Source organism: Heterocephalus glaber, unplaced genomic scaffold, assembly GCF_053883595.1.
Source record: "Heterocephalus glaber isolate CG9 unplaced genomic scaffold, H.glaber_assembly_v1.0 deba00000347, whole genome shotgun sequence".
Taxonomy (NCBI): domain Eukaryota; kingdom Metazoa; phylum Chordata; class Mammalia; order Rodentia; family Bathyergidae; genus Heterocephalus; species Heterocephalus glaber.
The window spans coordinates 1,991,435-2,003,997 of record NW_028258143.1 but is presented as its reverse complement, the minus strand read 5'-3'; the positions used below and the strand labels follow the sequence as shown (position 1 = coordinate 2,003,997).

Below are 12,563 nucleotides of genomic sequence, written 5' to 3'. Positions count from 1 at the left end.
GAGTGGCCCCTCTTCCTGACACGACATCCTGTGGTTTTCCAGCACTCTGCCTAGTTCCACTGCCGCTAGAGTCCCGTAGCCCCTCTTCTTAACGTGAGCAGGAGCATCTCTCCAGGCACACATTTATTTGCATGCATGCACAACCACCATAAGGGGATTAAAGAAAAGACAAATGAAGGAACGAAATATAGGTCTTGTCTTCTGAATGTAAAGTAAACCCACAATCATGATTTTGCTACCATTTGTACACTGAGGAAAACTGAGTAGCATTTAGACTTTTTCCCCAAGTAAGGAATGATACTTTTGACCTAAAATAATGCGTATTCTTTAGCTTATGTAAACAGTGTTCATGTGAAATTCGGTTAAAAATTCCTTTGTCTATACGATGCTTTTGGATTGCCAGTGAGAAGAACCACATTTTTATAATCCATTCCCCTTACATTTTCAGTAATATTATGATAAAATTGTTATCATTTTATTTAAAAAATCGAGAATAAATTCTGTGTGTGTTCAGTATACAGTAGATTACCTGGCAGCAATAGTTTCCTGGCTTGTGTTTCTACTCAAATAGAATACTCTTAACTTTTAAAAATGAAATTTTGTAGATAATCTATGATTTCTATATAATTAACAGTATTTCTTAATTACATTTCAGGTTTCGACCTTTCTCTTTCTCTTACACACACATAGACCCACATCTCCATACACACTCACATGCACATGTGCATGGATTACAGGGCTCATTTCAATCTAATCAGTATTATTTTCAGCACATTCCAACCAACACAATATATGTGAGACACATAGCATACTTTAGTCAATTTTTGGAATTATTATGAGTAAATCTTTAACTAAGGAAATAATGGAACCCATAAGTTTTCTGTAGCCAAAATATACTATCCAGCCATTTGCTTTTTATGGCAGTAAGGTTGGGAATAGTTAAGCTACTATTTCCTTTAAACATGTTTGTCAATTTCCTTTAATCTTTGGATTTATGATTTCCTTTTTACAGTGAATCTACTTTTTCAAGAATTACTTATACTTGGAAAACTTTACAAAGGCATCCTACACACTTCACTTTCACAGTATTTACACCAAATGTGTAAATCGTATACTAAGGACAGTAACATCTTTGTAGTTCTTTATAAATATAGATGAAATATGAGTTTTCTTCCAAGGTACAAAATGTCATTAAGGGCTCAGGTGGTTAAAATCAACATGAAAAATACATGCTGCATTTTCTCCCCTTAAATGCAATAATGTAATCAGATTTCAAGTCATCTTACCTACTTCACTTACAGCTTTATGGAGATTAATTAGTTTTTAGACCCCAGTCACATGATCTTTTCTGACTGTCATTTAGCTGGCTGACTAGACCTGTATGCTGCCTCATGCCCCAAAAGACAGATTGAATTTTAGTATCACTCACTTTCTTTCTTTGATTTGAAAGTAGATTTCTGAAGTTATAGCTTAATTGTATTTTATTGCTGATCAGAAATTTATTGTAATCATGTTTTGAGGAAAGGTAAATGTTTAAATGTATAATAAGTGAAATGAGGTGCTCTCCTTAGCTACTGTCAATACTATTAATATATTAACACCTAAAAATTAGTTTTTTAAAGGTTTATGGTATAAGTGCTACAAGCATTAAAATGAGTTTTCTACAAGTCTCTACTTTTAGAGGAGGTTACTCAGTTTCCCCCAAATGAAGGACACTGGTAAAGGGTGGTCCCAAGACAGGTTTCTAAAGTGAAAATGGATGTGGAATTTTTAAAAAGTTAGTCTGAAATTTAGAAGTAACAAACAAAAAAGATATGATTTGCTTCAGTGGCACAATTTCTGTTAAAAGTTATGATGCTCACAAACACAAAAAGAAAACAACAACAACAACAAAACCATTATCAACATGCTAGTTCTTAGTAATGTATCTTTTTGATAGCTGTTATCATTCATGTCCCTGACTAGGTGTTGCTAGGTCACCTGATTAGGTGACTGAAAGGAAGATGTTATCTATTTGGCCATTGATTCTCAGTCAGTGAAAAACAAAAGAACCATTGATGAGCTTCAATATGCTTTACACCATGTGATTAAATAAAGAAGAGAAACCTTGTCTACAGTTGTTAAAATATTGATATATCTGGCTGGGGTCCTAATTAAGGTGTAATGAGAGATTTGAAGTGCAGTGGATTCCCGTCATTCACATCACTAAACCAGTGAACCACAACTACAAGTAGAATTTCAGAGAGACATAGGACCCAGTACAATAGTTATCATATAACTTCTGAGAAGTTGATTCAGAACAGCAGCCACCAGGGCATAGACACACGACAAGCATGTGACTGCCTGGCTGCTATTTTACTGCAGATTTTCTTTCAGAGATACTTAACAATAAACAGTCCTTTCACTTAGGCAAGAACTGAATACTGCAAACACGTGGAATCACCTGGCTCTTGAATGAAGACACCACAGGATTTTTCACTGCTCAGGTGTTACTGGATGCAATGCTGATTCAGGAACTGAAATTATCTTCTTTTCCTTGCCTGTGGAGTGGGATCATTGCTTTTGGCAACAACCCCGGCCTCCTGCAAATGATGAAGAGATCCCTCTGTGCCTATGTAGAAAGTGGGGCCAATATAGATGCCATTAGAAAGATTCAACTGAGCCTATGCTGAGAAAATTGTAGCATCCATGCCTTGCATGTAGAGGGAGGATTGTGAATATTAGATATGTTGTGGCCCATTCTACTGAATATGAATCATTGGGCTGTTCAAAATCTCACTGATATAGTATGTTTCTAACCCCCCCCCCACACACACACATTGTTCATCCACAAGCACTTGCTGCATGATTTTGGCTGAAAGTAATCACTTGACTCTTCACTTGCTTCTGTGGTTTGTATAAATACCCCCAATCCCAGTGTTGGAAGCTTGATCACAGTGCAACAATATAAAGATAGAACCCTTCCTTATACATGGATTAATGTCATCATTTCAGTGTTGTGTTAACTAATGAGGGGATGTTATAAATGCAAGTCGGTCACTTGTGCTTTCTCCTTTTCGTATGCTTGTTTGCTTTTCACATTCTTCCATGCTCCGACACAGCCCAAAGAACCTTACCAGATGTCAGTGCTACAGTGTTGGACTTTCCAGCCTCTAGAACCATGAGCTGAATCACCTGTTCTGTGGCATTCTGTTGCAGCAACACAAATATTACCAAGACATTTACTTTCAAAGATACTTTTAATAATTAATATTGAGATAAATCATGGGAGATGAACTCAAGTCTCATCCATGAGCATTTGCGAAATTAGTAAATTTGATAAACATTATATTAATTTTCTTCAGAATGACTTTAGGGTACACAAAGTTCCAATTTGTAAATAGTAAGAACCCAAAGGCTAAAGATGGGTAATGCAATAATTGCAATCTTCTGTAGATTCACTGGTACTATCCGCCTCTCTATTGCTTTTATGATATATAGGTATATATATTTTGTGTTCTTTGCTAAGCAGCATCAGTTCCACACTCATGACATTCTTTTGGTCCTGTGCATAGCTTTTGTACATACTACTACTCTTCTGTGTATTTTTAAAGATAACAGGAAAATTTTCTCCCATTTCCAGTTAAGCACTACATATCTAATATCCTGTCTACTGTGGTTTTACAACTTTAACACTATAACTACATAATTAAATTTTTTATTGCCACATATAAGCTGCCCCTCTCTCCTTCCACAAAACAGACTTATTCCAATGGGACAAGGTGCTGAGAAAGTAAGCACTCTCCCTCCATACTTAGAAATTATCATAAATAGACAAACTCCTGAAAATATCCATTTCTATTACCACTAGGCAGCATTCCAAGCAAGGGATGTTGATCCTGGGTTTCTGTTCCATTGATAAAGGGGATATGCCATTTTATTCCAGCCCAGAGCTGTCCAACGTGCTCTTGTAAGGCAGTTTCCATGTTGAGTGAATAAAGATCATTGTTTCCTTTATAATGAGCCTCCCCTCCTTTGGCTGTCTGTGAAAGGCTGCCACCGCACTGGCTAAGAAATGGCCCTGTTGTTTGTCCTGTTCAGCCGCCAAGTGTCTGCCAAGCACAGTGCGGTAACGGGAATGATTTTCTTAGCCATCATTACATGACTGGCACGTGAATAATTTTGCCCACCAGGTCATCATGTCACATCAGCCACGGAAACTCAGCTCAATCACATGTAAAAACTCTATTGCTCCCACAGAACAATAACTTCTACAAGGGAAACAAAGAAAATATTTCTACTCCCCTCAGTCCCTGTATCTTGATGATGCTGGCTTCAGAATCCTAGTTAAGGAAAGCCAATAAAATGCATCACATAAGTTTATATTATAAATTAGAATATAGATGTTCTCAAGTGGTGCATGCACTTTATACCTGTTTCTGCCTGGCATGGTCAAACTAAGGAGCTAGACATGAATACTAGATCCACTTCACTAGTATTTATTGCTCCAAATCCAATCTATATTAGTAAGTCAACCCTGTATCAAAGAAGAAGACAGCAGTATTTATGATTATTAGTACAATATTGAGTCATCCTGAACCAATTACTGATCCAATTACTGTGTCATTATTATCTTGTGAATAGGGCTTGATTTATCTGTGATAAATATGATGCAATTAAACCACCTTTTTACATAATAAAACACTGCAGGTGTTTATTCTTAAGAGTTCATAGATACCAACAACCAATACATTTAATTAAAAAATTCTTGATATAAGTGTAGATTTCATTACATTCTTCTTAATTTAATGTATATTTAAAGTACATTTTATTGATACATAAGATTGTATAATCTTCTGTCCAGCTATTATTTAAAACTATACTAATAAACCAAACAAAAATTAGCATGGTTGTTTAATATTCTGATGAAAAATGTCATTGCTTTAAGACATATAAGCATAAACTAAATTAAGAATAAAGTTTTGAAAGTATATATATTACAAAAAGTTTGGTAACTGCAGAAATTGCATGTATGCAAACTTTAAAACAAATTTTGTCATTAAATATTTAAATATACTGTTATTTAAAACACCACGTTGTAAGAAATGTGAGCATTATTAACTATATAATCATCATCAAAAGCAAAATAATGAAATACAGAACAAATTTAAAGTTAGCATATTTATAGTATCAAAGATAACCCAAGAAATTGCTTCATTTCTTGATATGTCTTCTCTTCACATTCTTTACCTCCAAATTTAAAATCCACATCACAGTTAGAAGACTAGAAAGAAAAAAATGATCAATACCAGGATTATAATTTTTAAATTTTTATAAAAATATCTTTAATTGGGCTGGGGATTTAGCTCAGTGGTTCTGGTGCCTGCCTTGTAACCACAAGGTCCCGAGTTCAATCCCCAGTACCAAAAACCAAAAAACAAAACCAAAAAAAAATTTTTTTAAATTACAACAATCTACTCAATCATTATTATATTTCAAAGCACTGAATTCAAGTTAAGTTGCAGGTGTTTTTTGTAGTAATAATATTGACTAGTCAACTTACTAAGACTTTAATTTAAATTAAACAAGTAATTTTATGATCTTATTTTTAAAAATTCAATTAAAAAAATACATTCCAATTCAAAGCTACCCTGATATGTTCAAATTATTATCAAATGGGCCTGATATACTATTTCTATTCTAGGTTTTTATTGATACCTTTTGAGGAAAGTAAACAATATAAATTGTAGTCTATTGATAAGACTATTAGTAGTTTTAAAAATTCCAGCAATAAAACAGTAATCACCACCACTTTTCATAAGATTTTTATAGGTATGGTTATAGAACATGAATCAGCATTTATTGTCTGTATTATTACAATTATCCAAAGATTTAAAAGTGGATGATAACATACAGCTTTCATCATACACCGTGATGTTGGTCTCTCTAGGTAATTAAAAAATTGTTTTTCTTTAAGGCTGTAAATGGAAAAATTACACTTTTCATTTGTTCTCTCTCTCTCTCTCCCTCCCTCCCTCCCTCCCTCCATCTCTCTTCTTTTTAAAGAATAGTTTGAAATAGGAGGGAAAGAGAGGGAAAAAGTTTTGTTTTTACTGTTGGTATTTCAATAATTGCAGATGTGCTCTTGTAGAAATCAGTTGATAATTCTGAACACCTACCATCAATATCCAATTTTCTCAATATTTTTAAAAGACAAGAATAAACTCCAATAAATTTCAAGCAGATTAACAAAAATGCACTGTTTTTTCTTCCACATTGTGTATAGCAGGGGTGGGGCAAAGAGTCTGTTAGATTTGGCATAAAGATTAAAATAAATATTTTTTTGTTGCCACAGAGTAAAATTTACTCCTGTAACCACAGAAATTCACAGAAATTAAGAGCTTGTAAAAAATTAAATATGGCTACTAGATTTCAGACAATATTTAATTTAAATTAAGTTAAAATAATAGCAATAACACTAAGAATAAAATAATGAACTACAATTAATTGTATTTACCATAAGTGATTTAGATTTGAAACACCTACTCTCTGCACTGATAAAATAAAACCTGCATCCTGCAGAAGCTAAAGTAAGTTAAATGAAGATGCTTTTAACAAAGTTATTACTTAAGCAATGACAGGTTTACAGATTTTAGCACCACTGGGTTTTCACAGGAGCTACAGCAAGTGCTAAAATAACACACACCTTCAGGTTCATTAAATTCACCAGTGTGATGGAATAACTGATATTTTGCTATATTACTATAGTGCTTCCAAGAACCATCTATAAATAAGATACTCTAATAACAAGTGTTTGTGCTGGTAAAACAATGAAATAATTCTTCTGAGGTTTATCTGCAAGGGAAAAATTATTTTTAAGGAATACTGTTAGCATAGTTATGTCTGGTAATTTGAATTCCTTTGGAGGCACATATGTATTTATTTACCTAAAATAGGTATTTTCTGTAAAAGGTTTTACCATGAGGCTGCACTCAGAAGGAAACTTGTAAAAAGGTGATATATATTAAGTGGAAATAAACTGAATCTTGCCCCCAAATATTTACTTTATTATCTGATGTTTACTAGGATATTTATGGAGGCTGTTTTATTTAAAGAACTTATAAAATTCCAATAACCGCCAGAAACAGCAGCATCTCTGATAAATCCTTTACTGTGGTCAGCTGTGAGATGAGCCAAAAGCATAAATAGTGGGTTTCTATAAATCAATGGGATCTGGCCTTTGGAGGCCTAGAAGACATATGGACCGTAATAGAGTATCTCAGGTTGTCTCATGAGTGATTCCATCTGGATGGAGTCTTGGTGTTATTCACAGCCTACTTCTCCCCTAAAACACCTTCAATCTTATCCACAGCCTCCATCTCAAATGTCAGACCACCTGGGATATGCAGCTGTCATGCTGAAAGGGGAGCTGCCTGGGACCGGCCCTGGCCTGCTCATCAAAAAGATACTGTCACTACCCAGCAAGCATTGCTAGGTGCACAGGGTGACGGCAAGAGAGATGCACCTGGCTCTGGATTTGAGGGATGAAGAAAAAATAAAGAACGTAGATGGAACTATGTATATCATCAAAACAGACTTGCCTCTGCTGTGTTATTCTCTCCATCAACATATTTACATCTTCCCTGTCAATACTTGTGCAGAGATCAATATATCCTGATTATGAATAAATAAAAATGTGTAATATTCCTTGTGCAAATAAATTCTGTATCTTTCATATCATTACCACTTTTTGATATATGTTCTTTTACATTGGTGCTACATTTTCTATTATTAAACAAATTTAGTTTGAGTAGTACCTGCCCTGTAAGAGAAAATTTCTTCATCATAATCAGGCTTGTTAGTTTCTTTCCTCTTCTCTTCTGCTTACTTACCTTCCTCAATGTATGTGCATGTTTGTGGCTCTGGTCGTTTGGGAAATAGTAAGATCCTATTATGGATAGTCATTTTACTGTGAGAAGTAAATAACAATAATTGAAATCACCTACTATTTAGTGTTTCCTTGCAAATTCCTATTGCAAGTTAAATAAATTACACTCTTTCTCCTTAGAGATTGGGTTATGATTCTGTGATTTTGAAGGTTTTTCCCTGGAGTATTGAAGTTCTCTTAATGTCACTGAAAATAATCTAGGTCAATTACAACCACAGTGATTTCTACATGACAGCAGACACCTTCCCTAGCTTATTTGCCTGTATGTATTTTTCCTTCAATCAATGGTTCTTGGTACTGTAAAATATTGATGAAATGATTGATTACATTTATATTTTTCTATTTTCCTGTGTAGAAGAAGTTGTCTTCATGGATAATCAAAATCCAATGTGAACCTTTATTTGTCTTAAAATTTCCCTTCCCTAAAATTCTTGTCCATGCACCCTTGGTACATTCTTTTTACTCCATATATAGTTTCTTTTCTAATATAATGATCTGCTTAATTATTGTTTTCACCCTTCCTGTCTAAAATTTAAATTTCTTGACCCAACAGACTTAAAGATAAGCTCTGATAGTTAAATAAGTTATTAGTGGTTGGTCATCTGGTTTTTAGGACAATGAATTATAATTTTTTTCAGTGAAGGTAAAAGATCATAATGGTTACAAGCACAGATGTTGAAGACTGATAGGGAGAGGTTCAAGTACAAGTGTATAAAGCACACAGAGCCACACATAACATCTAGCCCAGTGCAGCCATGGAAATGGTCTACAACCTTGACTTTTTCTGTGCATCAAATATCATCATCCCTACTTAAAAGAAAAAAAGCCACAGAAAAGTTAAGTAATTTAATGAATGTCATCTTAGCTGTGAGATAGGGTTTGAATCAAGATTAATCTGATTCAAATGTCTTTATATTTTCTCTCTCAGTTGCTCAGAATCCAGCCTTGAGGCCTGCTTTTGTTACTTCACATTCCTTCTACGATTGATCAAGAAGGTCGACAGTATACACTTCAAAACAGGTTCAGAATCTGACTGCTTTTCTCCCCCTCCACTTTTGCAAGTCTGGTCTCAGCCTCCATCACTTTTTGCCTGGAATTTTCTATTGGCCTGTTAGCCATTCATTCTACTTCAATTCTTGCCCCCCAAAGTCTTCTCTCAACATAGAGCCCAAGTAATCTTTGATAAGAACTATTGCGCATTTTTTCTGCTGAAAAATTCATACAGAATCACAGTTTCTCTATGAACAAGTACCTTCCAATGGCCAAACAAATCTTACATCAAAAGTCAACAAACTATGTCCTGCATGCTAAATTAGCCCTCTACTACTTCTTAATAGTTTATGAGCTAAGAGGTCATTACATTTTTAAATTATAAAAAGTAATTTATAAATGTAGGCTTGTGAAAATTATGTAGAGTTTAACTTTCAGGGTCCATAAATAAAGCTAATGGGATATAGCTGTTCACATATATTTATACATTAGCTATGGCTACTTTTACACTCTCCAGGCAAAATTGAGTAGTTCTAGCAGGGAATTTGTGGGTTACAAAGCCTTAAGTACTTAATATTGTGTTCTTTACAGAAAAGTGTGCTGAATTTTGACCCAAAATATTTGGTCTCTCTTACTTCTATGTCCTCACTCTGCTGTGGCTGCCCTGGCATTCCTGCTCCTCCTTCGGGCATTTGCAAAAGTTGGTTTTCTCCCCAGAGGACCCTCTTCCCAGATTTCTTCTTTGCTAATTATTTTGACCTTTTTCAAATGTCACCTGTTGAATAAGGTCACATATAAGGAGCATCCTATTTAATTCCATAAAATACAACTTACATTTTGTAGTCTCATTCCCATTTAACTCCTTCTTTTCTTCCTTTTGTTTTCAAAGCTCGCATAACCTAACAGATCACATAATTTGTTTAATTATTGTTTATTTTAAAATTTTCTATGGTATAGTTAATGGTGGTTGTCAACTTGATTGTCTTGAAGTTATTCATCGATTAGTAAAGAACACTTCTGGGTATGTCTTGGTGGGTCATGGGGGTGCAGGCCTGGGGACAATATTTGATCCCTGGCCCCTTTCTGTCTCTTTTCATCTGTGCTCTGCTTCCAAGACACCATAAAATGAATAGTTTTATTCCACCACACTCATCAGCCTTGATGTTCCTACCTTGATGTCAACAGACCATGAACCCAACCTCTGAAACCATGAGCCAAATAAACCATTTCCTTCTTAAATAAGTTGTGTATGTCAGGTGTTTGGTCCCAGTGGGAAAGCTGACCAATGCATTTTATCTTTTGTAGCTGTGAAGCAGATTCACTCTGTACTGTTTACTACTTCAGCCCAATACATCTTGAGCTGAAACTTCTAAAACTGGCATGAATCCTGTGAGATAGAACATGCACACATGTTGAGGAGAGGAACTATTACTCATGGACTGGTAACAAAAGGTAATAGAGGCCTAGAATTCATGAAAAGCTGGTCTTTTAAGTCTTGTGAAAGCTTTACAGGGTAAATGGAATATTGCCTGCTTGTTTCCAACACCATAGTGCAGCTGAGTGACCCCAAAAGCATCACTCATTTTATACCTCTGGGGAAATAGGCTATATTGGGCTAAAACATTGAAGGACACGAAGGACCAGAACACAACCTCTGCAAATTGGAACAGAAACAAGCTGCCTTTACCTCGGGATACTATATCAGCACATTCGATATAGTAATTCTGGAGAACTACAGATAAGAAAAGGAGAATTGCATTTGCCCAAGGCATTCAGATATCTGTTTCAAATCTGCTAGAATATAAACAGCACAATGGTAAAGATTTTTGTCTGCTTAGTTCAGTGATATGTTAGTCATCTTTTCACTGCTGTGACCAAATACCTGGGGCAAAACAACATAAAGGAGGAAAGGCTTACTTTGGCTCCTGGTTTCAGTCACGATTGGTAGGCTCCATTACTTTTAGGCCTGTAGTAAGACAGAAACCTGGCAGAAGAAGGAAAGCTGCTCACCACATGGCAGCTCAGAAGTGGGAAAAAAGGGAAATTGTCATAGAGGAAGGACCTAGGGAGAGATAAGTGCCCAACGCCATCTTCCTGTGATACAATCCCTTCAATTACTTCCTACCTTCTGTTTCCATGACCCTCCAATAATGCCATCAAGTTATGATCTCAATGAATTCATCCGCAGAAGAAGTTGGTGTTCCTCAAGATCCAATGAACTTCCAAAAGTTATGTTCCCTTCAAAACTTATGTTCCATCCAAAAAAATCTAAAACTTAAGTTCCAAAAATCCAAAGTCCAAAACTTATCCAAAAAAATCTAAAATCCAAAACTTACGTTCCATTCAAAACTTATGTTCCACTGGGCTGGGGATTTAGCTCAGCAGTTTCGCCGCCTGCTGTGTAAGCACAAGAACTGGAGTTCGATCCCTGGTACTATAAAAAAAAAAACCCCAAAACAACAAAAAACAAACTTATGTTCCATCCAAAACTTATGTTCCATCTTGGAACATAAGTTTTGAGGGGACATTTTGGATTTAAACCACAACAAGTGATATATTCCAAATCCAATCTATTTCCCTTGAACACAATTGCACTCAATAAATATTTGTTCACTGTTGAATGTATTAATATATTGATATAAGTAAAAAAGATATATAAATATTTAAATTCTGGCACCTGACTAGAGCTGTTGTTTTGAAATAACATTTTCTCGAGTTCATTATACACAAAATATACAGTTACTGAGTAAACTGATTATGGTATTATTAAGCACCACCCTCACTTTTCCAAGACGAAATCTGTTGGTATTCAATACAAACAGTGGGAAAATTAGAATTTTTAAATATGTGAATATGCCTAATAATGAATAATTAGTTTGGGGCTATATATAATTAATGTATTTATGGGGGGATAGAGTTTTTTGAAATGCTTAAATAACAAAATATTTTCTTATGAGGCTATTGAAAACTAATTATGTACTTATAGAATTTTGACAGTATTATAGATACCTGGAATAAAAAAAAATTGATGAATACTGGCTAAATAATATATGACTGATAATAAATGAAACTTTTAAAAGCACACTGGGTAATAAAAATGTTTTGCAGAATAACACCTTTCCTTTATTGACACCAGAGACTAAGATTTTAACCTAATGTTGGCTTAATTGATTTAAAAAAAATGTAGTGCAATGTAAAATAAATTTAAATAAAAATCTCTATTTTTGTATAAATTTAATTCAATTGTCTAAAATCTGTTAAATATAGCCATGTGTGGTTCAATATAAATATTCACATGCACCTATATTAAAAATGAGTGATAACTGTATAGAAATATGTTTCATAAAGTAACTTGAATAAACACTTTGAGGAGTCATAGGACAGAAAACAATTCTACTCATGTAATTATTTTCTAAAATTTAAAAACCAAAACAATATAGGCATAATAAATTACTAAATGAAAATTTTACCTTAACGTATTTCTACTCATATGTAGTAGAATAAGATTTTGTATTTATACCGATAATTCAGAATTTAAAATCTGCAAATATCACTTAAATCACTTCATTAAACATTATTTTTACCACCTTAGTAAATTTTAGTTTATTCTTTTCATTTGAAAGTTAGCTCTGTATGTGGGAATAAG

The 12,563-nt window shown here is 34.3% G+C and overlaps 1 protein-coding gene across 1 annotated transcript in view; it reads left to right on the top strand.

The window, feature by feature from the left end:
* The window catches only part of LOC106010295 (uncharacterized), a 72,678-nt gene extending 60,558 nt beyond the window's left edge, over positions 1–12,120 (top strand). Inside the window, exon 4 of the mRNA XM_087197499.1 lies at positions 7,352–12,120. Coding sequence (XP_087053625.1) covers positions 7,352–7,527 — 176 coding nt within the window. The 3' untranslated portion in view covers positions 7,528–12,120. The remainder of the gene's footprint in view (positions 1–7,351) is intronic.
* Positions 12,121–12,563: the final 443 nt, after the last annotated feature.